Genomic DNA, 27,958 nt, shown 5'->3' with positions numbered 1-27,958 from the left:
AGAGAGAGAGAGAGAGAGAAATTAGGCCTATTTTATGATTTTTAACTAATAATATTTGCAGTAAGTAGCTCTTCTGTTATTCTTATTTGGGGCATCACAACCTTCTGCTAGAGATGCATAACCAAAAATGTTTGCCATGACTTGTCTCACAGAAGGCAAAACACAGAAGGAGGCACTTATTACCTTTCCAACATACTGTGGATCTGGTCCCATGTGCTCTTCTAAAACAAAGAACTGGTTCCACACCCATCCACGTTTGGGGCGATGGTGCACTTCCGTCTCCCCTTCGATGGGTTTGGTTTGGTTTCTGGTCACCTTGATGGAGCCATGGTGTGCAGCTCCGTAACACCTCTGCACAAAACACAGACAAACGAGGACTGGGCAGATGCAAGATGTGCTCATAATTCTCATTGTAGGATCGCTTTCCACTTCGAGGTATTTTCTTCCCCTTTCTCCTCTTTTTCCCTCCTTTCCCACTGTAATCCACTAATAAGCTCCCATGGGGAAAGGAAAGAACTGATGTAAAAACCCAGTCCAGACAGTTTTTCTTAGCCTGTCCATGGTTCAAACGCCCATTGTCCAGAGCACCATTTACATCATAAACGTGGAAATGTGGAAATGGCTGCTTTTTGTTCCAGAATCTTCACAATCGACAGCTGGAGCCACACATTTTAATACCTAAGGGGGGGGGGGGGAGAGGCGGGAAGAGAGAGAACAGAAACAAAAAAAAAAGCACTTTACACATCGCCAGGAATAGTAATTTCAGATTTTTGACCTGAGGTAACAATATACTTATTATTGCATTAACAAATCCTGTCAAGAGAATGGTCGACAGCAGCCGATATTCCCATTCAAAGAACCGGAGAAAGAAATTGTAGGAAGGAATGTGCTGCTTTCCTTTTACAAAGGAATGCATCTTAAAAGTTTTGTGTTTCCAAATGTACAAATGGAAAAACCCACGCAGCTCGCTGTACAGAGAGTATGAAGTGAAGTCTTGATATAGAAAATGCATTTTATGTTTTATGTATGAAGGCTTACAACCCATCCAAAAGCCCCGAGGCTCTGGCCAGGTAACACCGTTTCCTTATTCCCTGCATCCATCAAGGACCTTGTCAAGCAGGCGGCTTTATGATCCAGCTTCTGTGAGGACTCTTGACACCACCCCATCTCAAGAGATTCACATTTCTGGGGGGGGGGAGGCACAAAGACGAGGGAGGGAAGGTCCAGGTTGTCCAGGAGACCCTGGTTATAGTCTTCATTATGACACTCAAGTTTTTAAAAGGACCATCCAGTCCAGAAACCAGCTAAAGGCTTCCCTTCCTCTCACTCCAACAGGGACCTTGTGAAGCAGAGAGAGCTCTGAGACAACTGGGACTGGCCCAAGGTCACCCGGCAGGCTTCCTGGGGAGGAGTGGGGGGACTGAACCTGAATCTCTGGATTAGCATCTGCCACTCTAAGCCATTACACTATGCTGATAATGAAGTAAATTTATTTTGTGGGGACCATGGAGAGCAAGGGCAGAAGTAAGTGGGAACAGCCCAGGGTGAATGCTGGTAAGAAAGCAGCCAAACAAGCACCTCCCATTGTTAAGCTTCCTGAGGCTGTACCAATAAGCCATTTAGGTGGTTTTCACCTCCGGCATGCGGGGGGAGGCAGGCAGCAATGGCAGGCACCTGCACACGAAAACCTGAAATGACTATTCTTCTTCTGAGTCATGAACACGTGGAATTCCTTGCTCCATGAAGTGGTGCTGGCTACAAGCAGAGGCAGCTTCAAGAGGCCATATGGAGCAGAGGTCAACACGTGGCTATTAGCCACAGGATACAGATGGAACACTCTGTCTGGGGCAGTGGTGAGCTGTATTCTTGGTGCTTGTGGGGGTAACAGTAGGAGGGGGCTTCTGGAGTTCTGGACTGGCTGGTAGACCTCCTCACGGCACCTGGGTTTTGGCCACTATGTGACACCATATGTTGGACTAGATTGGCCTGATCCAACATGGCTTCTCTTATGTTCTTATTGAACGTATGAGGGGTTTGTAGTCTGAACGAGGCAGACTGACCCTCTTTTTGTTCTATCAGCACGTGAGCTCCTTGGTGATTTCATCATTATTCCATTCCGTGAGAATTATAGCTCCCTGGAGGCAACAGCAACTGTTCTGACCAAGATATACCAAGGCCATTTCCGCATTTAGCACTTCCCTCCCTTTGTGTGGGACTCCTCGTGGCGGCTCTTTTTCCTGGATCCTGCACTGGCATCTCTGGAGCTGGGCTGTGTGTTCCCTGCTTGCTCCCTGCCCCACACAAACTTGAGAGCCAAGAACGAGACTGGGACAAAGGTTAATGCAGAATAGGTCCAAGAGTCATACTGGTATGCTAAGTAGACTAGAGCTGGGCAGACTTGGATTTAAATGTCCACTCTTCCATAAAACTCACTATGGGGACCTTGGACTGGTCACTCTCTCTTAGCTTAACCAAGGAGTGCTATGAGGTTCAACGGGGTAGAAGTACTACACAGATTACACTGAGGTCCTTGGGGAAAGGATGGGATAACAAACAATCAATAAATAAATCTATGCAAGGGGACAGGGTCTTTTACCCCCAACTTCTGCATCTGAATCTGTCACCATAGATAGGAAAAAAGCAACTCTTTTTCATATATATGAGAAGTCAGAACTGGCTGCTTTGCGGAAGATGCAAGAGGGCACCATGTCGAGGTGCTGCTGACTGAGATTATTGAATGAAAAAAGCAACTCTCTCTCTCATATATATATATGAGAGAGAGAGAGAGAGAGAGTTGCTATTTTCATTCAATAATCTCAGTCAGCAGCACCTCAACATGGTGCCCTCTTGCATCTTCCGCAAAACAGCCAATTCTGACTTTCTTCCACTTCATTGGAGTCAAAGGTCCTTTAGAACAGTCCAGGAGGACTGCAGGAAAATCCCGTCTTGACGCATCTCAGCAGGATACTTGGCTTGGAACCTCCCAGAAGATATTTTTCACCATTGTGTGCTTAATAGGGATGAACACTAACCAGCTCAGGAAAAAAAAAAGTTTGTGATGAATTTGGCTGGTTCATGGTTCACAAAGTCATGTTCATGAACTGAAGAACCACCATGAACGTCCATGAATTTTCAGGCAGTTCATAGAGGTTCACAAAGAGCAGAAAGCAGGGATTGCAATAGCGCCAAGCTCGGAGCCATTTAAACCCCTCTCTGCTCCTTGCCACTTTTTGTGGGGAAACCCCTGCTTTCTGCTCCCCATGAAAAGCAGACAACAGGGGGTCACAAACAAATATGAGGCAGTTCAGTTTGTGATTTACCCAGAAACCCTGAACTGGACTGCAAAAATGCAGTTCATGCCCATTCCTAGTGTTTAATAAAATACATGAAGGAAACGGCTAACCCAGACCCCGGTTATCAAAAGACAGCAAAACTGGCTTGTATTTCTACGAACACAATGATCAAATAACTTGACTCCCGGGGGGCGGGGCATCAATTATTCTTTCCTGCAGACCACAAATGCACCAGGCTCAGACAGCTTGGTTAATCTGGTCATTGCTGACAGGAAAAGAGATTTTTCTAAGAATTATGGAAGTGTTTTGAGAAGGAAAAAGGGAAGTCACATTCCTAGGAGAGGCTGCAGAGTTAGAAAGGAGCAGAAGACAGCTTTGTTCCTGGCAAGCATGAACATGCATAGACATTCTCCATCTCAAAATGTAACAACACAGCTGCTGCAGGGAACAAGTCCTCATCAGCAGACCTTCCACACCCAGGGGTGCCATTATCTTATGGTAATCACACCTTTGCCCTTCACGGTGTATTGTTTAACAATCTAATGTGACAGAAGAAGGGGAATAATATAATAAACTCAATGCCCACTGGAGCAAAGTTGCAAGAAATTCACCTTCCCTGGATACTCTTGGTCAGGTTCTCTGGAAAAAAGAAAAACCTCCAAAGACCCACCACAAGAAAAAAAACAGGAAGGCAAGTCACAAGAAATATGGAAGATCCAAAACACTCCCAACCCCCATTTCAGCCTGGGTTTATGAATTTTTCTCTCTTTCTCAATATACTCTTCAGGAAGGAAGGATTCCCACTGGAACAACAGACACTCTTTGGCAATCTTTGTACTCTATCCAAGCACAGTTCCGTCAGGCGTCATCCAGGGCAGAGAGCAAACACCAGCCCAATCTTTTTCTGCTAATTAACAGGGAGGGGGGAAAAACCACCCCTGGAGATGCACATAATTTTCCAACACAAACTAACAGTGAAACGTATGGCATAGGTGTTTCTGCCAAAAGAAAAGGGGAGAAAACAACAACAGGATTCATGTTCCTCCATCCAGAGCTTCAATTATTTCCCCTCAAATTGCTCCTGCCCAAAGAATCAGCCACAAAAGGAGTGCTCCAGCTAGATCCAGATGAGGCACACTGGGGTCTCTTGTAGCTACAGAAAAGCTAACAATGACATAGCCATTCTGATGGTGAAGGACTTGCCTGCCAGGAAATGCACATTTTCTGTATTAACCTTTTTTTGGAAGCAAATCTTCCTAATTATCTTCCTAATTCAGATGAACAAGGGCTCAGTTGCAAGCTTCTTCTTTTTCAATTAAGAGACCATGCAACATTATTTGCCTGCTAAGTGAGAGTGTCGCTGGTTGTGTTATGAGCATGAGTGACTTCCATCACTACAAGGATAAACAGATTTTAATTATTCAAGAGTACCACCACCACCACCCCTTTTTTGCACAACCAACATAAAGAGTAAACAATATCGAATATTCAACTTGTACAATAACAAATATTTGATAGCGTACCGAGTAACATGCACGGAACAGTGTTGAATTCTGATTCTGCTGAACAAACAAGAACCGACAGCCAATCCAGATACTTGGCAGAAGCAGTTCGTGTACACATTCAACGTAGGACGCTAACATGCAGTAGAAGACCAAGAGTTCAACAGTTCAAGGTGGGGGTTCCAGATGAACTTTTGCTCAGGGCTGATTCCCATTACTTTTGACCAGACGTGTGTGAGACTTGATTGCCACGTATGTGCAGGGCCTGTCCAGAACATAGCATGCGGGGAGAGGGGTATGCTCCATTTTAAATAGCCTGTAGGTAGCCCAGGCCCACAGCTATTGGGGGGAGGGACTGTGAGGGTCCCACCCCCAACTTCTGTGTGGGCCCCCCAACTCAAGACCCCCAGCCAGCCCTGGGGCTTCTCCTGCTGCCCTCTCCCCCTGCAATTCAAATCGTGCTGGAGATCCCGTAGAAGCAGCTGCCAACCTTCTTTTGCCCAGCTGGTTAGTGGGGTCTTTACATCACACAAGGAGGCTGGGGGTTGCTCCTGCTGGACCTCCCATGCCATTTGAATGGTGGGGGAGGGAGGAGGCTGCAGCCACCCCTCCCTCCCCGCCCCCCCGCCCCCGTGATTCCAATTGGGCTGGCCGGCAGGAGCAACCTCCCACCTCCCGGAGTGCTTTAAAGACCCTGCCGGCCAGCTGGGGGCTGCTCCTGCCACAACTCCTGTGTGATGCAAATGGTGGGGGGAAGGGGCGGCTCTCAAGCCATGGCGGGAGTGGGCAGTGAAGAGGGAAGATCAGCTGGGGGCATAGTGGGGATTTTTAAAGGTGGGGGCACTTTTAAAAAATTTTAAAGCCCCCTAAGCTTAAAAAAATTCTGGCTACGGCACTGAGGTGGCCACTCTTTGGCTTGTACCATTTGGGGAAATGACAGGTAGCCATTAGGCATCTGAGGCCGTCAGAATCTTGGAAGTAAACTCCTCTTGAAAGTCGTCATGCAGGAGCTGGAGCTATTTAGGTTGTGGAGATTGTGCCACTGAGATTCCAGCAACCAAAATTAGCTGGGGAAGGATTAGGACAAAGTTTGAGTCCAGTGGCACCTTTAAGACCAACAAAGTTTAATTTGGGGTATAAGTTTCTGTGTACAATGTATCTGAAGAAGGGTGCGTGCCAATTGAATTAGAATCCAGAGGAGGATTACTTCACATACCAAGGGCCATTTTGTAGAAAAAGAGGTGCTGGAGCTCATTAGCACAACTCATTTGCATAACTCATTTGCATATGCCACACACACACACACCGATATCACTGGAAGGTGGACTAAATTATATATAAAGAGCAGAATAAAATTCAGAGGTTCCAGAGCTCCACTCCTGGTGAGCTCCCGCCCAAAATGAGGCCTTGCATAAGACTCATTCAACATGGTCAAGAGAACTTTTCCAGTATCACACTCTCAAACAAACTGGGCCACGATGGTCCAAAAAGCAAACGAGGACCCCACCCTCAGAGGATTTCCTCAGGTCTCATCTTCTTCTCGTCTATGGACTGAGAGGGGGACTATAGAAGGCGAGGCTTTCGGTTGCCAATCTGTATAGCTCATGATGTTTAATGACAGAAAAAAGGAAGATGGAGGAACTGGAGGCACTAGAGGTGAACGTCCAAAATGGTAATTGGGAGGCAATCTTTAAACTGGAAAAGCCTCCCCTGGAGGGACAATTGAAAGAGGAGACCTGTCAAAAGATAAGGGTGTTTCGACCTTTCCACCGAGTAATAGTTCCTACACATATACCCTCACTCCACTTGCTCTCTCTCAAACCTTTCAAACCACAAAGACACTCAAATTCAGCTACCACCATGGAGAGTTCCTTCTAAATTGTGTGCCTGAGCAGCCACTCATTAACACAGAAAAGAGCTGCACAGGGTCTTGTACCATCCATCGCCCATTTAAAGATTACGGTAGTTCTGTTCTGCTTAAAATGTGAACTGCTCTTTTCAGTAGTGGGGTAATTAGAGCAAAGTTAGAGCCCAGAAGCATCTTTAAGACCAACAAAGTTTTATTGAGAATGTAAACTCTTGTGTGCTGAAAGAACACTTCATAAGAAAACAGCATGGGATGGAATTTGTAGTCCTATGTATAGTGAATTAGCATGCAAAATAATGAAAATGTTTTTAGCAGATTAAAAGAATGACAAATTGGAGTCTGGTAATCGTCAGTTTGGGAAGACAGTTTGGGGGAAAAATAGCAAAGGCAATACACGTCAATTGGAGATTGAAATCCATGTCATTAGGTCTCTTGTGAAGAGTAATGAATTCTGTTGTAATGTTCCATTGGCCTCATCTAAAGGCTAGGTTAAAATAACATCTTCCTGCAGAACAAAGCTAAAGTCTATTCTGTTCACATACTAATACAAAAATACATTAGTATACAGAGGATGTATACCTCTCAAATATGAGTTAAACTATCAACATCCTTTTCTAAGAGTAATTCTGTCGGAGAGATTTCTACTCTGTTATATTGTATAATATCACAGACATTATTTTGATAAACTATTCTAAAAGAGTGCAATACAGTGGATGTTTAGGTCTACTTGGTGAAAAGGGGGTTAGTGTATGTAATGAAATAAGAAATCAATATCCCTGTTCCGTCCTGGGGAGGTGTTTGTTCCAAGTTTCATAATAGTAATTCAGCAATTTCCTTTAATTATATTATACCACCAATCCTTATATGACTCATATAGAATCAACAAACCCAATAAAACATAATGAAATGAACAAAAATTCTGTCAACAAATCATTCCACAAGTAGACTCTAAAGAGTTCCATATGTGTGTTCCGTGTCTGTGTGTGTGTGTGTGAGTGAGAGAGAGAGAGAGAGAGAGAGTAGATAGATAGAAGATAGATGAATAAAACTTTAAACAGCAAATTGTAAGTCCAGAAAGCACATCCAGATTTTGTTTCAAACATGAGGCTTGCAAAACAGCACAAATTATATGAACTATACTCTGTGTTATCAGTGGTCAATCCCAAAGAAAGCAATGATAGAGAATTCTGCATTTGGAAAGAATATAAACATTAATCAGAAAAACTATCGACACCCTTTCAACAAAGATCATTTTAACATAAATATCTCTTTACCTCTTAGCGATTTTAAGTGAAACCATAAGGACGCCTGCAGTGGAGGTGGAAAATGTGGTCAAGGTGCAGGCAATGGATGCAATTCCACAGGATTTCCAAAGCAAGAGACCAACAGAGATTATTTGCTGTTGCTTGCCTGGACTTCCTTGGCAGTCTCACATCCAAGTACTAACTAGGACTGACAGTGCTTAGCTTCTCAGATCTGTTGAGGGAGTAGCCTGGCCCATCCAATATGCAACAGCATGGGAAAATTCGCCTCTGGGGTGGAAGAGGCCCATTAAAGCAATCTTCCCCATCATCCAAGACAAAATATGCCTTGTTCTTCTCACAAAAGTTAGAACAAAAAAGAAAGTGGATTCTGAGAGCAGACAATATATGTGTCACCTTCCTTCTTCCTTACCATGAGAAACACCTGGTCCTAATTAGCAAGGGTGAGTTACAACAAGGAAGGACATTCAGCCTCCTCATTAAGTGCTTCAGGTTTTCAGGCATGCCTTCTCAAATTCCACTGAGGCTCTGCAGTTAAATAAATGCCTACCTAAATCCATGACTGGCAGTTTCAGATTCACACGTTCCAAGTTGTGAAACAGGAAACTTGTCAAGAAGTATATTTTCTCCCCCAAAATGCTTCAGGGCTGATGCATTCTATTCTTCAGTAGAGAAGTTTGTTCAGTGTTCATTAATTCTTCTAAGCTCCCCACTTGTTGTTCACCTCCTCCTGTGTAGGTTTGTTCTTTTCTATTTCATTTATTTATTCTTAATGCGGGTGCTGCATTGCATAAATTACATGCACAGCTGTGCAAATAAGTAATACACTTTTTTAACCATCTTCTAGATTGGAGCAGGCATCCTTTTAGGCTGTTTTGAGCATCTACCCATCCCACAAAAGAAAACTCCAACAGAACAACAGTGACATAAATTCTTGAAGCAGGTGGCATCCCAGTGTCTGTTTGGTGAAATCATCTTAGTTTGTTTCGAGCACAGCTCCTCTTCATCTGCAGAATGAATTTCAAAAGCAATCACAAGGCCTACTCATCATTCTGACTGTGTTGTTAATATCCTTAATAGTGCAAAGACTCTTGCAGTGCACTTTTCTCAGGAGTAAGCCCCACTGGACAGAACTGAGTGAGATTCTGAGTAGAGATGCTTACACCTGATCTCTTGATCGTGGTTCAGAATCCAGGCAACAGAGTTTACCTGTGCAACTTCTTGTGATTTCCATTTGGTTGGATCCAGCCTAAATCTGCAATTATCACTGATTTCCTTTCCCCCCGGCCTGCAATACTTTAAGGTCCCCTAAGATCTGGAGAGGGAAACACATTATAGGTGTCTACATTAACTTGAAGCAGTGTGATTCAGTGAGTAAACTCAGAAGGTATTTAAAGATACCACAGTCTCTTTAAATGCCTTCTCCAAGCCATGCCTGAATAAAAGTCAAATAATATATTGATAGTCAAGAACATCCTCTATATATTGATAGCCAAAAACATTCTCTAATTCGTGTCTGGCTTAAAAATATCCAAAAAATACTGGTAAGGTATATTCTTTTTTTTTTTGGGGGGGGGGTGAGGGGTTTCAGTTCAGATAAACTGAATGCAAACCCCTAATAATGGCCACATGATAAAATAGCTTTAAAAGGGGTTTAAATGGCTATAGTAACTATGGTGACTGAAGGAAACTCCACTCTGCCATTGGAAAATGTAGCTTGGATCCAGCCCATTATATCTTGGGGGGGGGAGAGAAATGCCCTTGTGAAGGTTCTGCACCTAATAAAACTTGAGCTTCAGGCTTCTTGCCTTTGTGCTCAATGTCATTATGCATGAAAATGATCTTGATATTCTTTTGTTTCTCTCAACAGCAAAGATGCATCTTTTTCACACACAGGAATTCCTTCAACTGTGTATCAACATACCAGATTTTTTAAAATGAGTCACTCAGTAGATCAGGGCTGCCAAGTGTCTGGCCCACCTAGGGCTTTAATCAGGCCCCGGGCTCTTTTCTCCCCCTCCTGTCCTCACCATTTGAAGCTCCAAGGCTGCCGATGTTCCCAGCTCTTCAGTTCCTTGCCTTTTCTGCCTTGTCTCTGCAGGCTACAGCAGGAAGCAATGCTGCAAAGAAAACATAGAATGAATTTTCCATTAAGGTCTCTGTGCCCAGATAGACAGGGCCCAGAGAGCTTAATGGAATATCCCTTTCACATTTTCCTTGCAACTCTGTCTGGGCTGCAATGTGTTTTGATGGAGTGGAGATTGTTTTAACTTTCAGCATTCTATATATACAGCTGAAGCTCATGCTTTCTGGAGCTGTGCCCTTGCAAATAAAGGGTTGATGCTTTGAGCCAGCTTGTCTCTGCTAAATGGACTTGACCTAGTGAGTACTCTAACCTGGGAACCCACAGCCAAAGGGGGATATTATACTGGAGAACCATTGCCAATCTGAGTAGATCCCAGGGTGCAGGGGAGAAACTTGCAATGCTGTTTCATTATTTTCCCAAGCTTAGAGCATTCTATATTTTTAGTTTCTGCTGTGATCCTCTTGCTTTTTCTTCATGTTTTACTTTAAAAACTGCATTGCCAAATCCCACTATTCCCCCATCTTTCAATTTTAAACAAAATATTGCAAGAGTTTAAAGCATGTTTGTATTTTAATACATAATATCTTTAATTGTGTTTGCTTGTATCCTTTATAAAGTTTTTATCTCCACTACCTCACATTACATTTTATGACTTGCCTGGCTCAACCCCCCCCCCCCGAAGTCCCATTTGTGTCAAATCCAGCCCTCTTTAAAAAATGAGTTTGACACCCCTGTGCTAGACAATACCCCCTGCTGTTATATTTTCACAATTATATTTTTTGCAAGGCTTCATACAATTCTTCAAATCTAGATTTACTTCTATGTTTATTTTGTGTATAATCTGATGAGTGCCTGATCTTGGACAGTATCTGTGAGCAAGTTTCAAACTGTGTTCTGCAGAAGTGCTGGATAATGTTCAGACTGCACACGTTTCCCAGTCGTTATTTATTTATTTAGACCAGGGCTTTTTTTAAAGAAAAGGTCCAGTAAAGACTCATTTGCATATTAGGCCACGCCCTCTGATGCCACCATTGTTTCACACAGGGCTTTTTTGAAGAAAAAGCCCAGCAGGGCCTCATTTGCATATTAGGCCACACCCCCTGACACCAAGCCAGTTGGAACTGTGCTCCTGCTCAAAAAAAAGCCCTGATTTAGACATTGGTACTTTGCTCTGCACGCCCCCCCCCCCCCGCACGGGAACTCAAAGCAGCTCCTCCATTTTATCTTCCCAAAAGCAACCTTCTGACATAGGCACAGAGAGAGAGAGAGATTGGTCCAAGGTCACAAAATGAACTTCAATGGCAAATTGGAGAGTCGAACCTGGGTCTCCTAGTCTGACACTCTAACTCCAGTCTCCATGCCTCGTTATCTCTTAAAAGGCATGAAATGATCTTACCAATTCTGCCTTCAGAACACTAGCTCCAACTGTAGAAAAGAAACCTGTATCTTCTCCCCACCTCCCCAGAAGTGATAACAGCATATGCCCTCACTGAGCCGACTTCTGTACTGTGATCTCTTGAGACCCCCTCTGCCCCTCCCAGGCAAAATGAGTCATATCTCTCAAGAGGCTCTCACCATAGGGTGAAATTAAAATAAACAATTAAAGAAGTGGAGGAGCAGAGGAGGAGCGGAGGGAGAAACGGCTGCTGAAACTCATTAGGATAGCCGGCTGCTGCCTCGTGTGGCAGCAGCTTCTAAGGAGCCCTCAAGGACCAGCTCTGTCATCCTCCTGATACAAGCTGAATTCTCACTACCAGGGATATTCGTGGGCAAAGCCAAACAGCAGAACTTAAACCCAAGACGAATGCCTGGTCAGATTCTGGTCAGACTTCCTCAGGATACACGCTGTTTCACGCTGGTCATTTTGCTGCTATAGCGAAATGTTTCCAATGAAAAAAAAAATGAATCCAGGAGAAAGCTAATCAGGACTTGTGTTTTCAACACACAGATGTTATCTCTTAGAACAACCAACACAATATTATTCTCCAGATGTTAAAAACAACATGCCTCCAAATTTTATTAGCTACCTACATACGCTTTATATTTTAGGTACTCTTCCAGATCTCTAGATGACTGAAAAAACGGATCACCCCTGTCCAAGCACTGTAATGTATTTAGCAAGGCCATCACATCGTCAGTTCTCTCAATACAGTTCACTTGAGAAGACCTCGGTGTGTGTGTCTACACGCACATATGCGCACTAGATGTCTAAAGTGAACTTCATTTAGAATGTGTTCGCAAAAAGCTAGAAACAATACAGAATGAAAAGAAGTTAAACTGTATTCAATTCCGGTGGGTAGCCATGTTGTTCTGAAGCAACAGACCAAAGTTTGAGTCCGGGGCACCTTGAAGACCAATTAATTGCAATTCTGGGTAGAAGCTTTCATGTGAGAGCTCATGCCCAGAATTAAACTTGGTCAGCCTTAAAGGTGCCACCAGATGTTGTCAACATATGTTATACATTGTCCTATGAAAATGACTGAAGCATTAGTCATGACAAGCAAATACAAGTGGACGGTGGCTCAGTGGTAGAGCATCTGCTTGGTAAGCAGGAGGTCCCAGGTTCAATCCCTGGCATCTCCAAAAAAGGGCCCAGGCAAATAGGTGTGAAAAACCTCAGCTTGAGACCCTGGAGAGCCACTAAAGGGGAGGGACAGTGGCTCAGTGGTAGAGCATCTGCTTGGTAAGCAGGAGGTCCCAGGTTCAATCCCTGGCATCTCCAAAAAAGGGTCCAGGCAAATAGGTGTGAAAAACCTCAGCTTGAGACCCTGGAGAGCTGCTGCCAGTCTGAGAAGACAATACTGACTTTGATGGACCCAAGGAGGTCTGATTCAGTATAAGGCAGCTTCATATGTTCATGACAGCCCCATAGCTAGAAAATTTTGGGTAGAGGGGCCCGGGAGATAAAAATTTTGTTGGGGGGGGCGCATGGCTTGGCTGGTTCCTTCCTCCAGCGGCCAGCCCTCCCAGTCCCAGCTCTTTCTCTTGCCCAACAAAGGAAAAAAGGGGGAAGGGGGAGAGTTCCTGTTGCCTGCTTGACATCTTAATAAATAAAAAATGGGGTGAGGGGGTGGAGCTGGGCCTGCGGGGGTTATTTTACAGTGTGTCTTCTCTCCTGTGGACTGTTCATTTCTGATCAGGCCCCAGGCTTTTTCTCTCTCTCTCGCTGTTCCTCTCTTGCAGCTGCTCTCTCTCCCCCCCCCCGCTGTCACGTGCTCTCTCTCTCACTCTGTCTCTCTCTCTCTCATTGCCACTCCTTCACAGTTTTTCTCTCTCTGTGTACTGCTCTCTTGCTCTCCCCCTTGCTGTCGCTCTCTTGCTGTCGTTCTCGCTGCCGCTCTCTCGCTGTTTCGCTCTCTCTCTGCTGCTCTCTCACTATCCCTCTTGCAGTTGCTTTCTCTGTCACTCTCTCTCTCTCTCTCTTGCACTCTCTCTCCCTCACTTTTCCTCGGTTCCAATGGAGAGACCCCACAAAAGAAAGGGGGTTAAACAGAGCGGCCTGGCCCCTCCTGGGGCCCCCCATAGCTACAGGCCTGCCACTGGATCAAATAGGGTGTTCGACCCATTTCTGTAAATGTCTGCTTGGAAGTAAATTTCTCTGGCTTCAGTGGGATTTCATCCAGGTAACAATGTATAGCACAGCAGCCTACAGCCAGGTCACTTTCACTGAACTGGGCTCAAGCTCTTTTCCAAAGTATTTCAACATTTCAGAACCCATCGAGAGCATCTGAACCAGATGTGTTTCAGAATAAATAAACTGAATAAATTCACAGTAGATGGTGGGGGGAAACACCCAGGAAAGACACTCAAGAAAACATACTGGCGATATTTCAGAAAAGGGGGGAAGGGGTATATGTTCTCTGGGGTAAAACGAGGATACAGAAACTGGCTGAGACTAAGACATCGATTTGCAAAAGCAAAACAGGAAGGAGGGAGGGGGGAAAACCACTCAAGTGTAAATGCTGTACTTTGCAAAAGAATTCATAGGAACCGCTACCGGAGCCAAACCAGCACTTAGATGTCAACAGGACGCATCTGAAATACAGAGTAGAACATTTACAAGAAAAGATTTCACGGACAGCCTGAAATGTGGTGTATCAAGGAATGCAGCTGGCACACAGGTTCTCACAGAGAGACAGTACTTCAGATATGTGGGCACCAGGCTGTGCAGTTAAGAACCAAGCACATTTATCCAACCACACAGTCCCAAAGATTGAAGGACAACTAAGTCATCTTAACAAGGGGGACCAATTTCAGCTGATTCTCCCCTGCTACATTCAGCCAGCTCTGTTGTAGGAACTGTCATCCAACCATGGGCCCTAATGCCCAGTCCACGCTATCTGAGGTGGAATCCATCCATCTGCCCATCAACAGATCAAGACGGGTGTCATCTGCATATTGGAGACACACACAGGAGTCCATGTAACAAGCTTTAGGCATCTAGTTAGCTTTCCTATGTCAGATCATTTAATTCCTGGTTAGAGGTACACCTCAGCGTTTTAGGTTGGTTATGAGTACAGTCAACACGTGATGCTATTCAAGAATCTTTGCTTCTGTTTCCTCATGTTATTGCATCGTAACTGTTTTATATGTTTAACACTGACTAGCTCAATGGAAAGATATACCATGCATTACTGCTACGAAGATAATTAAAGAAAAGCAATTACATGAGTCCATAAAATTATCTTACCAAAGATAAGCTGGAACCTCTTCTAAGACAAAACTCCCAATCAATTCAGCTACCCATATTTATAAGTTTTTGAAATCATCTCCTAACAACTAGCTGTCCTGTTTGCTAAACATCACATTCGTGGCTAATGCATTCTCTTATAACTTCACACAGCATACAAAATAATCTATACTTATCTATAAAAACTGTTAATTCTTGCTACCTTCTATCATTACAAAGGCTATTTAAATATAGTGATTACAAATTTCTCATACATATAAGTAGCGGTTAGCCCTCAAACAATACATTCCATCGTGGAAACCTGTCTTCATGTCTGTGAAGTTAGACGTTTCCTTCCCAGCCTCTTCTACACCTGAGCCTCATCATCCTAAGATATATATATATAATGATATGGGTTAGACAGCTTCTAATTGGCACAAGGCTGTAACTGTGTTAATTCCTTTTGTTTCTTGTTCTTCACCAAGGCTATTCTATTCTGGGTTTCTAAACTCCACTCTGGCACATTTAGCTAAGAGATTAGTGTTGAAAATTGTGTCTTGCCATGATTGTATTCCTTAAGTAGGCAGAATTAGAGTAGAATTATATGGACATGTTGTCATATCTGGAGTATTTGTATGCTTTGCTTTGATTCTGTCTGCATTCTTTGTAACTTTGTATAAGTAACTGTTCTACCCTAGCTGGCTACATGCATCCCTTCTCTAAGTGGTGAAGTGAGTCATCTACGCAGCTCGAGAATCTTAACTTTCACTTTTAAAAAAGCTGTGCGAATTGTGTGTACATGTGTGGGGAAGACTGAAAGTGTCTGTCTTTGAATATTAAGCCTGCCAGAATTTAGGTGCCTAAGGCCTATGTAATTAACAGTCTTTTGTAATCTATATAAGTGTCACCTGTTCAGCACAGATCAGTTTTAGCAAGACTTGTCTTTACTGTTGACTCATCGTTTAAATAAAATCTAATCTGATTTACATCAAAGAGGTGGATGTAGTGATTGCTGCACAGAACTTGACAATTAGACCTGCTCAGCTTCTGGTGTGCAGAAATATCCTCTTTTTCACCAAGCCCAGCAACTGTCCCCCTGTATTCCGGGCCACACTGGTGACAGACTGAAACTGCCTTAACTGAGTCAGACCATTGGCCTCTCAAGGTCAGTATTGTCTATTCTGGCTAGCAGCAGCTCTCCAGAGTCTCACATTCCCTAACTTTCAAAATATTTAAAGCTGGAGATGCCAAGGATTAAAGCTGGGACCTTCTTCATGAAAAGTAATACCTCTGAGCCCTCCAAATGCTGTTCCTGGAGGCCAAGCACAGAAGACACCACAGAAGACCAAAACCCTACAGGAGAAGGAAGGAATCCATGAAAATCTTCTTTTAAAACTGTATTTGGAATATGTGGTTGGATACAGGCCAATATTTTAAGCTGAGCGCAGAAACAAACAGGCAAGCAGTGCAGTAGCTTCAACACAGGGAAAATGTGGACTCATCAGCTAACAACAGACAACAATCGGGCAGCCAGATTCAGAAAACATTTAACAAAGGAGGCACCTGCACACTGAAGACAACTTGGAGAGACAACCCCCCACCACCACCACACACACACTTTATGCAATGAAACATACAAAGAGCTGGAGTATTCTGGGATAGCTGCTATTATTCCATCACAGCTGCTCCCAATTGACCATATTGAATAAACAGTCACAACACACCTAGCATAGATGTGTGTTTACTTCTTGCAGGTTTCCGTCATCAAGTTGTTAAATTAAAATAACTTTGCAGGCAATATCAAACACCATTTCAGAATGACTTCCTTGGTTACAGAAATAAAGTAGATTAAAGGGGCAAGCTGTTCTGTTACTACCCCCCAACAACCATAATGCTCAGGAAAGGAAAGGAAAGGAAAGGTCCCCTGTGCAAGCAGCAGTCATTTCCATCACTGGGGTGACACTGCTTTCATAACGCTTTCATGGCAGACTTTTTACAGGGTGGTTTGCCATTGCCTTCTCCAGTCAAGCAAGCTGGGTACTCATTTTACCGACCTCGGAAGGATGGAATGTTGAGTCAACCTCGAGCTGGCTACCTGAAAACCCAGCTTCCACCGGGGATCGAACTCAGGTCATGAGCAGAGCTTAGGACTGCAGTACTGCAGCTCTAACACTCTGCGCCACGGGGTTCTTATAATGCTCAGAGAGTTCCTTAAAAAGCAATGTAATCACACTTCAAAGGTATCCCCCCCCCTCCTTGCAATTAATTACATTTGTGTTATACATGGGGTTTGGGGTAGGAAAAGTCCAGCAGGAACTCATTTGCATATTAGGCCACACCCCCTGACATCACCATGTTGTAGGGAATGCCCAGCAAGAGCTCATTTGCATATTAGGCTACTTCCCCTGACACCAAGCCAGCCGGAACTGTGTTCCTGTGCGTTCCTGCTAGAAAAAAAGCCCTGGTTATACAAAAGGAAAGCTGAATCTCTCATCATTCCAGGAAACAGAGCCTCCCCCACCCCCCGCAACAACAACAACAACAACAAAAGGTTACATAATATGTGAAACAGCTGGACGGGTATGGACATATAAGCCAGCTGCATTCGTTATAAGTTATTTCAGTGAGAGGGTACCAGGATCCAAGCCCAAAGTGGGTCTTGAATTTGTAACCTAAGGAAAGCCAGTGGTGAAGAAACCTCCCAGCTCTATATGAAGCAAACTACAGGAAGACCAACCAGGCTGAACCAGGAACATAGGAACATACAAAGTTGACTTATACCGAATAAGTCCACCCGAGTCAGTACTGTCTACTCAGACTGGTAGTGGCTCTCTGGGGCATCAGGTGGAGGTCTTTTACATCACTTACTGCCTGGTGCTTTCTATCTGGAGATGCCAGGGATTGAACCTGAGACCTTCTGCATGCAAAGCAGAGGCTCTGCCACTGAACCACAGCTCTTCCCTAAAACGAGGCCAACTCCATGCATGAACACACACACAGCTGCCTTATCTGTCTGTCAAGCTCAGTATCAGGGGTCATTTAGAAGAAAAAGATGTGGTGGAGCTCATTAGCACAACTCATTTGCATATGCCACACCCCCTGACATCACCAGAAGGTGGACTGAATCATATCAGCTCAGCATCTGCCTTAAAAAGTTTCTTGAATTATAATTGTCATAATAAAGCCTTGCTCCCATCATACTTTTTAAATCACTTTCTCTGAAACGGCCACAGTGGCATGATGAAGATTTCCATCTGTCTGCTTTATATGTTTTGGTCATTTCCCCATTTTTGTAGAGGGAAATGTTAGAAAGTTTGTCAAATCTTAAGAGTCCAGCAAACTTCTCACAGGTGGGGGAGAGGGAGGGGATGAACAACAGAGTTCAGAAGCGAGTATTTGGGGAAGAGGGGTAAGAAAGACAAACAAAAGTAGCAGGAGGAAGAAGCTCCTCTGAAAAGCAGCCAAACCAGTTTTTAAAATGACACTATCAAACAGAAACTGAATGGCTAAGGAGTGCCAGGGAGGGTGGAGATGACATTCCTCTCGAGTTCTCATAAAGCTTTCCTATATGAGGCCATGGACATATTGATAAGGAACCAACTTTGGCCCATGGAGTCATATCCGGGTTGGGAAATTCCTGGAGATTTGGGGGCAGAGGCTGGGAGGGTATAGTGTTTGTGTGTGTGTGTGGGGGGGGGTGTTCAGCAGAGATGTAATCCCATAGAGTTTATAAAATACTGGGTTCTACGCATGAGCAGGCTCATACTAGAGTGATTACAGCTCTTTATTAGTGATTACAGCATTGCAAAGGCTAAACTAAGACTGGAACCCAGGGCCAATGGCCGTACTTAAATGCATGCAAATGGACCCACCCTAAACCCATCAACTCTTAACTATAGGTACAAGTACTGGCCCATTGACTCTGGACTGGCCACCTCCCAGAGTCCAGGTGGTTCTTGTTCTGGAGCCTCAACTGGAGCAAAGTTTCTGGTAGCACACCCAGGAACGTTTCAGTACCAATTCATAACAGAGTTTCTTAAGAACCATCCAGACAAGCTCTTAATCATACAATGCAAATATCTCTTGCCATCTGCTGGCATTTCCATATAGCAGTGGCACAGAATGCATCACCAGACACCTACCAAATCTTCCCATTCACCTGAAAGAGTGGGGTCTGCTTCCCTACAAAGCCTATTTGATTCTTCTCCCCTCCAAAAAAAACCCTTAATGTGCCATCAAAAAGAAAATACACCTTATATTGAATCATACCATTGGTCTATCAAGGTCAGGATTGTCTCCTCAGACTGGCAGCAGCTCTCCAGGCTCTTCACATCACCAACCACCTGGTCCTTTTTGACTGGAGATACTGGGGACTGCACCTGGGACCTTTGGCATGCCAAGCAGATGCGCTACCCCCTGATCCATGGCTCCTCCGCTTCCAAGCAAAAGGCCACACAGGCATGCCTCAGGCCCAGTTTGGTACCACAGCATAGCAAATATCAGTAAACAGAGGGATACAAAACACACAGGGGAGGAATGTAGGGGAGGCTAAAGTCAATACAGATGAACATCTATCAAAACTGCAAAATCCATCAATAAGTGGCTCTAGAGTTTTTTCCCCATCCTTTCCCCTGTCACCCACTTATCCTTTTATAATATAAAACCCCAAACGTAATGGTCATGACTCACTCACTGGGGAATGTGTCTTCTGGTCCTATTGTCCTGTTCCACCAGTGGGGCCCTCTTGCTGCCTCCCCCAGCCTCTGTGACACCCAGGAGCCGCCACAGCTGCGGCCCTCCCATCGCCTCCCCTAGCCTCCGTCATGTCCTGGGAGTCACCACTGCTATCGGGGCCCTCCTGGGGCCTCCCGGCATGTTGTGAAGGCCTCAGGAGGGCCCCAGCAGTGGCAGCTCCTGGGGCATTGTGGAGGCCTCAGGACACTGTAGCAGGGACCCAGCGGTGGCGGCTCTCAGGTAAGCAAGGGGGGAGTTAACTGCATGGGATGGGGTGGGTGGGAGGAGAGCAAGGGTCAGGGTTAATGCCAAGTGGGGGTGGGAGAACAGCAAGGTTGGGGCAAAGCATGTGCCAAGGGGTGGATGGGAAGCCAGGAAGGTCAGAGGGGGTCGAATGCCAGGGGTTGGGGGTGGAAAGACTGCAAGAGTGGGAGTGTGTGACTGAATGCCAAAACCTTGGAGAGGTTGGAGGATGGCAAAGGTGGAGGGTGAATGCCAAGGGCTGGGGGGTGGGAAGACAGCAGGAGTGAATGCCAAGGGGTGTGGAATGGCTGGGAAGACGGCAAGTGTGGGGTGGGTGGGAACTGAGATGAATTCTTCCTTCCCCTTTGACTTGATGGGGGGGGGCACCTGGCACTTGCCCAGAGCCTCTTTCTAGAGCCTGTTGTATTTATTTGCACAACAGGCCTTATTTCTAGTTAATAAATAATGTCCCAAAGCAAAAACAAACAAAAATAATTTGGGATATAAAATAATACCAGAAATCTATTGCCTTTACCTTTTCTTCTTCTTTTTGTTAGCCTAAACCCTTAAAGGTATTGGGGTAAAAAAATTAAAATAAAGACCCCACAAGTTTCAGCCCTTCGAGAACATACTGGTCCACAGAAGCATTTTCAGGCACCCTAGAGATTCAAAGTCCCACCTGATAACTGAAGAACATTTCCCTCACAAGACCGTGCCTAAACTCTCTTTGGGTGAGATCACACAAGAGATTTGGCCTCATCTAGCCACACTTCCCCCTCCAGATTTAATATGCACAATCACACGCACACATGACCTGCCCCCAAGTCCTGCCGGTACTGATCTTGTCTTAGGACGGGCTGGGATCAGATTAAGTAGCTACCAAGAACTTCTTGGTAGCAACTCTCTAAAATGCATGCAGGCTGCGTTTCCTGGCTTTCTCAATAGCCAGGGTGTGCAAAGCACCAGGCCTGCATGCGCAGGAGCACGTGCAGCCCATGCCTCTCCTGGCAGCAGGGTGGGGGCTGTGTGATTGCTGCAGCACACATCCAAGAGCACCAGCTTTTTCAAAGTCGGGACACTGCTGCACCAAATTCCCAGTGTGATCCCACCCATATGTCTCTACAGGAAAGACCTACAGAGTCCAATTCATGAAATATCTGGGGACTTTGGGGGTGCAGCCAGGAGATATTAGGGGCAGAGCCAGGAGCAAGGGTGTGACAAGCATAAATGAACTCCAAAGGGAGTTCTGGCCATCACATTTAAAGAGACAGCACACCTTTTCAATTCCTTCCTTCCATAGGAAATAATGGATAGGGGCACCTTCTTTTGGGGCTCATAGAATTGGACACCCTGGTCCAATATTTTTGAAACTTGGAGGGTATTTTGGGAAGAGGCACTGGGTGCTATACTGAAAATGTGGTGCCTCTACCCCAAAAAACAGCCCCCTCAGAGCCCAGATACCCGCAGATCAATTCTCCATTTTTTTTCTATGGGAATAAATCTCCATAGGGAATAATGGAGTTCCCTGCAGACATTTTCCTCCCCTCCCCCCGCTTTCTGATGACCCTGAAGCGGGGGGAGGGTCTCCAAACCAGGGGATCCCCTGCCCCCACCTGGGGATTGGCAACCCTAGTTTCCAATGATGGCCATGAGGAGTGAGTGAGAGGTCAAAGATAGAGGGGAGGGGTTCAGAGGTCAGCTCCCAGATTAAGACAAAGCGAGGTGTCCCATTCAAGGAGGTAACACAGTGCGTTGTGGCACCCCCCAGTGCCCAGGCGTGCTGAATCACTCACTTCAACAGCTGTATCATTCTGCCTTCCTTCCCACAGACACATTTGAAATGCTCTTTTAAATGTTTTAATGCTCTTATATTTACTGTCTTGGTGACTGTATTTGCATGGAAAGCCAACGTAGAAATATTTTAAGTAAATAAATAAGACTTTTTTTAGGTAGCAAAAATATCCCAGACACTAACACTGTTCATAATCATTGTTAGATGTTTTCTATCCTGTTTGTTTTTAGGCTCTGGATGTTTAAATTTTGTAAAACACAATGTCCTCTGCAGCCACAAACATATATTTTTGTGGCTCCTCTTCCTACCCCAAGATACACCAGCATTTTGCTTTGGGTGTGAACATACCTCAGAAAACAATATGCAGAAGTTTTTTGCGCATCACTGAACTAGTGTGGTCTCTGAAGAAGTGTGCATGCAACAAAAGCATATACCCAGAATTTAACTTTGTCAGTCTTAAACCAATGGACTCAAACTGTGTTCCACTGCTTCAGACCAACATGGCTACCCCCCCCCCCCCCCCAGATCCAGTGTGCCTTGGAAACTTGCTAGGTGATCTTGGGCCAGCGACCTACTGTCAGCCTGGCCTACCTGACAGGGTTGCTGAGAGCGTACAATGAAGGAGAGGAGTCCAAGGTAAATTGCTTTGGGTTGGGGGAGAGAAGTGCAAATGAAGTTAATAAACAATGGTAGCAGTGAGAAGAAGAAGACGACGACATTGGATTTATATTCCGCCCTCCACTCTAGAGTCTCAGAGTGGCTCACAATCTCCTTTACCTTCCTCCCCCACAACAGACACCCTGTGAGGTGGGTGGGGCTGGAGAGGGCTCTCACAGCAGCTGCCCTGTCAAAGACAACCTCTGCCAGAGCTATGGCTGACCCAAGGCCATTCCAGTAGGTGCAAGTGGAGGAGTGGGGAATCAAATCCGGTTCTCCCAGATAGGAGTCCGCACACTTCACCACTACACCAAACTGGCTCACAATGGATCACAATGTGGGACTGGCCAAGGTGCTAGTTAAGTGTTCCTTCTCCAGATCTCAGGTATAACATTTAGGGACATAACTAACATGTAAATAGATCCCTAATTGCTATGCCATGTGTGTGACAGAAAAGAATGATTGGCAAAAGCCGCCACATCTCACTCAAGTGCATATTAAGAGGGCAGCTTAAGCAATAAATCCCTTAATCTAACTTTAGCTGTCTTCTTAAAGCTGATTTCTCAAAAGCCTGCTGCTTCACAGTTGATGGGTCCACTTTAACCCTTCAGCTGCTGGAGGGAAAAAATAACCCCTACTACTTAAGACCGAGATTCATCCTTCACCTTTTTTTTCTTTTTTTCTCCTTTTCAGCCAGTTAATAGTTGAGGGTAAACAAAGATCTGAACCTTCAAGCCAGTCTTGGGCACCAAGAATACTAAACCTCTTCTGATGGTTGTAAATGATTGCTTAAACTCTCCTTCCCTCTCCATTACTTTTCAACCCTACCTGCCAAGGCTGGACAATGAAGCATTAAAATACTGCAGAGGCCGGCAACACACAGACCATTCCACTCGAAGACCCAACCATTTTTGCCCAGATTCACCAAGGAAAATCCACCTAGGGAAGCAGACATCTGGAAATGTGGCCACTTGCTACAGAGGTGTACCTCTGATTCTAAACTAGTGTGGTCCCCTGGGCCTCCATCTGGACAGGTATTTCTAACCAGGCAAAGAAAAGAGAGCAGTACCAAAGCCAGCCAAAGAGACAGAGGCCGTTTTCCCACTCACGTTTTACTGGCGCCACGACCATCCTGACGCCGGCGAATCTGCCTGGATTTCGCATCAGAAGCTCCGGCGCTCCCAGAAGCGCCGGCTACTTCCGTCGCTAAGCCAGCGCAAACGGAAATCGCAAAGATGCAGGAAAACGTTTGCGCTGGCTTAGCGACGGAAAGCGCCGGCACTTCTGGGAGCGCCGGCGCTTCTGTTGCGAAATCCAGGCAGATTCGCCGGCGTCAGGATGGTCGTGGCGCCAGTAAAACGTGAGTGGGAAAACGGCCAGAGAGAAAAAGGGGCTCCAACCAGGTGCCAAAAAGAAAGATGACTCAAAGCCACTAGTTATTTCCTGCGCTGCTCCTAGACAGAAGATCTTGTGTCAAGAGAATGAGACTTGTGTAACCAGGTATGGACTGAGGTCCATGTAACCCAGCATTTCAGAGGTCTGTTTCCAGAGGTCTGAGGGTTCTTGGAGCACAGAACCAGTGATTGCCCTTCCATATGGATTGACTCCAACATCTGTATTGGGAAGTATACAGCCTGTGAAAACTTCGCTACCATTGCTAAAAGCTGCATTGTCTAACATTTTATGAGAGCCAGTCTGGTGTAGTGGTGAAGTGTGCGGACTCTTATCTGGGAGCACCGGGTTTGATTCCCCACTCCTCCACTTGCACCTGCTGGAATGGCCTTGGGTCAGCCAAAGCTCTGGCAGAGGTTGTCCTTGAAAGGGCAGCTGCTGTGAGAGCCCTCTCCAGCCCCACCCACCTCACAGGGTGTCTGTTGTGGGGGAGGAAGGGAAAGGAGGTTGTGGGCCACTCTGGGACTCTTCGGAGTGGAGGGCGGGATATAAATCCAATATCTTCATCTACCTCACAGGGTGTCTGTTGTGGGGGAGGAAGGTCAAGGAGATTGTGAGCCGCTCTGTGACTCTTCGGAGTGGAGGGTAGGATATAAATCCAATATCTTATTATTATTATTTAAAGCCATCTTCTGGTCATCATGACATCTTGTGGTAGCCAATTATTTAATTATATATTATATGGAAAAAGTACTTGTTTTGTTCTGACCTGAGCATACATCTGAAGGTCTCCTCATCTAGAATGTCTCTGCATTCTGGCATATTTACTGGTCTTCTGTCTGAAGTGGAATTACTGTATTACAGTACAGCCTTTAAAAAAAAATCAAAGTGCTGAGAATGTGCAGTTTCCTGCTTTTTTTCAGAACTTTCTGTCCTCTTTCCAATCACTAATCCATATGTGCAGATTTAAAAAAAAAAAACAGAATTATTTTGAATATGACTACTTTACACAGAGAAAACACTGGTCACTGAAAGAATTTTAACAAAATCCTGTATACAGTCAGATGATGATGGTATTTTGCATTGTTTTACCCATTTCCATATGAATACAGCTCCAAACAAACAGCAGGAACTGAATGAAACGGCAAACTAAATTGGCTCCAGATTCAGAATCAATTTTAGATCTCCTAATTAGGGCAGAGTCGATACCCAGAACAATGAAAGAAACAAACCTGGGAAAATCTACTCAATCTCTCTGTCCTGATGTTATGGACATTGGGCTTTAGCAGGTGATTCCAAATAAGAGAAGGAAAGTTTCTTTCTAGCCATATTCTTCCCAATGCTATTTTATAAGCCTTGATCATACACCTCGCCACCACTCATATTTTTTCTGAACAAGGAATCCTCCCAAATCTGTTTTTTTTTTTTAATTTATTTTTGAGAAATGGTTTTGGGAACTTTTTCCTTACCTTCAAGGACAGAATGACATCTCTGAGCCTTTCAGATTCCAGGTACCTCTTTTGCAGCTGATCCATCGTTCTCCTAGAAGCAAATGTGAGCAAGGGATATTCTGACAAGACTTCTGATCAGTCACTATTCCTGAACTGATAAAGACGAAAGATGGTTGTGATGTTAACTGTGGAGCACAGCGGCATACGCTTCCAGATAACATATAACTCTTGTCAGCGTTATTCAGTATCCTGGCACAGATTAATCACCAATTCCAAGACACAGGAAACATCACAACCACTTCGGTTAAATGTCAGAAAAGTGTGTGATGAATTATTTAAAAGAATCCTACACTGCAAAAGACAGGCAATTCTGCAGCTTTTGTTCATTACCCTATAAATAGGTACCAGCCACGGCACAATTCTGAAACCAAATGCTCTGCTGAAGATGGTTTTATCCACTAAAACAGGGTTCCTCAACCTTTTGTGCCTGTGAGGACCTATGGATTCCTGACAAAGGGCAGTGAGCCCAGTCACTAGATGGCTGCCATAAGAGGCAGGGCCAACCACAAATTGGCTGCCACAGGATGCAGGATCAACCATAAACTGTCAGGGATCAAGGTTATGTAAAATAGTGACATGGCAATCTCGCCCTTTTCCCTCTCTCATGCACAGGATTTCGCCTTTCCTCTTCTTCTTTCTTGCTGAGCAGCCCCTGTATCTATTTTCTTCTTATTCATTTGCCTATGGCTGTCCCTTTTATACATATACACACTTTGATGCCGGCCCAGCCTAGGGAACTGAGGGATACACCTTCTTGTATTTAACTTCTGAAATGGCATACAAGAAGCCTTCCCAGTCCACAGTCAGTGCTCAGCGGTCTCTTCTTCATCCGTCAGTTCCCAACTGTCATTCTTTAACTCTCTCCACAGAATCCTGTTTGAACAGCCTGTCACTCAAAGGTTTTCAGACTCTGAAAGGCATTCACCTTTGACAGTCCATCACATAACTCTTCTATATTTCAGGCATAAGTTCCTTTTAAATAAGAAGCCCTGCTGGGGAAAAAGCCCCACCTAGTCCCACCCACTTTCTAAAAGTACTTGGCGGACACCAGGAAAAGTGTTGGCAGGCATTATGGCACCCACAGGCAACACGCTGGGGTCCCCTAAAAGATATAAGGCACTCAAATCACACAGACACAGAGGACAGAAATAGTCTATTTTGACCTCCAGTTTGCAAAGTCATTTGCCTTTTTAAGACGTTATCTTAGAATCTATTGCTTCTCTCCAATGGCAGACCTATGCCAGTCTTCATCATAGCAGATGGAAGTGGTTGTAGTCTAGCTCTATTACCCAAAACCTGGTTTAAGTTAACAGGAATTCTCTGAAAAACTTGGTTACTTTAAAAACTTATAGGAATTCGGCCTCATGAGACATCCTAAGCACTGATACCAGCAGCCTTCAAAACTAGGCTTCCCAACCCTCCCGCCCTGGCGGGGGACCCCAGGATTTCCACCCTCTTCCCCCGCTCCCCCAAAAAACGGAAGCGGGGGGAGGGAGTGGAAACGACTCAGGGGAGCATGGCCAGCCGCCGCATCCCGGAGCCAGCAAGGCCGCCGCGCCGCGCTGCTACTGCCCCCTCCCACCGCAGCTGCTCCTCCGATATGAGCCCAGGCTGAGCCCATCTCGGAGGAGCAGCCACGATGAGCAGAGAAGAGGCGTCTGCTGCACAGCGGCGTCGCACACTCCGAGACGGGGCGGCTCGCCGTTTCCCCCCCTCCCCCCTAGCTCCACCCCAGTGTCTCCTGGCTCCACCCCTAAAGTCTCCTGGCTCCACCCCCAAAGTCCCCAGATATTTTTGGGGTTGGACTTGGGAACCCTATTCAAAACTCCCACTTAAAGATATCCTGAAATGAATACTGGTCAGGACACTGGGGCCGGGGCCCAAATCTCCCTTGGCATATGCATGTTGCTGGGGACAAGCCAATACCATGATAGACAGAGGTTTTCCCTTTAATTTTGGTCAGATAACTCACAAGAGTTCCAAAAGTTAGAGACTACAGCTCCTCAGAAACAAATAAACATACCGGGGCATGTGCTTTTGTAAACTGCAGCCTCCATCATCTAACACACTATGAGCTGATGTTACATCTCAGGAGTTAGTCATTTGTGCAGCCACAGACATCTGAAATCACAATACTGGGGAAAGGACGGTTTGGTTGCCATGGGGATATTCCTGAAAATGGCTTCCCTGCAATGAATAATCTCCCTTACAGGTGCTTTCTAAAAATACTTGGTGGGCACCAGGAAAGGTATTGGCAAGCACAACACTGGGGAGCCCTGACTGGCAGTAGAATTTCATATCTTTGCCTTTCCATATGCAACTATGTCCCTCACCTGACTCACGTGCACCAACTCTAAGGGTTCTGAAGACATGGTAGAGGAGAAATAATTGGTAGGGAAAAGAAATCCCTGATTTAAAATTTGATAGAAGAAACAGCAAATTATGTAGTAGCTTGACCGAGGGGTGGGGAGGAGGAGGTAGTACAGTCCAAAGTAGTGAATGCTGCATTTTTAAAAATTACCTAAAATGGTGGTGATCAGGCCTCAGATTCGGTGGGAGCTCACAGGAGCACAGCTCCTGAACCTTTCTGAGAGTTCCACCTCCTCCTTCGGAGAGTTCCACCTTGTCCATTGAATAGGGTTCGTAACAACTCAGTGCTTGCACAGGGAACTACCTTTACCCTTTTAAGATGGTGGTGACTGGTCTTTGCTATACTGCCCCCTCCCACACACCCTGATTTGCAGTTTAATGCAAAAAATGACTGGGATTAGTGTCTCTGAATGTAGAAGTTCCCCTTTTCATGGCTAGTAGCCAATGATAGACCTATCCCCCATTAATCTGTCCAATTCCTCTTTAAAGCTGTCTTTCTGAATGCTTAGACAAAAGGACAATTGGGGGGGGGGGGATGAAAACAAACATTTGAAGAACTTATGGCACTTCAAATGTATTC

General features: G+C 45.1%; 1 protein-coding gene across 2 annotated transcripts in view; it reads right to left on the bottom strand.

Annotated features, from left to right (window-relative positions):
• Positions 1-27,958, bottom strand: part of LOC132575496 (cadherin-18) — a 435,072-nt gene that overhangs the window by 340,579 nt on the left and 66,535 nt on the right. The window contains exons 1-2 of one of the 2 annotated variants that reach the window (XM_060244302.1): positions 7,937-8,286; positions 184-678 (exon numbers count right to left, since the gene is read on the bottom strand). In XM_060244302.1, the coding sequence (XP_060100285.1) occupies positions 184-411 (228 nt within the window). In that variant the 5' untranslated portion in view covers positions 412-678; positions 7,937-8,286. Of the gene's footprint in view, positions 1-183; positions 679-7,936; positions 8,287-27,958 lie in introns of those variants that run through there. The other variant, XM_060244301.1, reaches the window with a different exon arrangement.

The sequence above is a fragment of the Heteronotia binoei genome, chromosome 7 (genome assembly GCF_032191835.1).
Source record: "Heteronotia binoei isolate CCM8104 ecotype False Entrance Well chromosome 7, APGP_CSIRO_Hbin_v1, whole genome shotgun sequence".
In the NCBI taxonomy this organism is placed as follows: Eukaryota; Metazoa; Chordata; class Lepidosauria; order Squamata; family Gekkonidae; genus Heteronotia; species Heteronotia binoei.
This window is presented reverse-complemented; position numbering and strand designations above follow the sequence as displayed.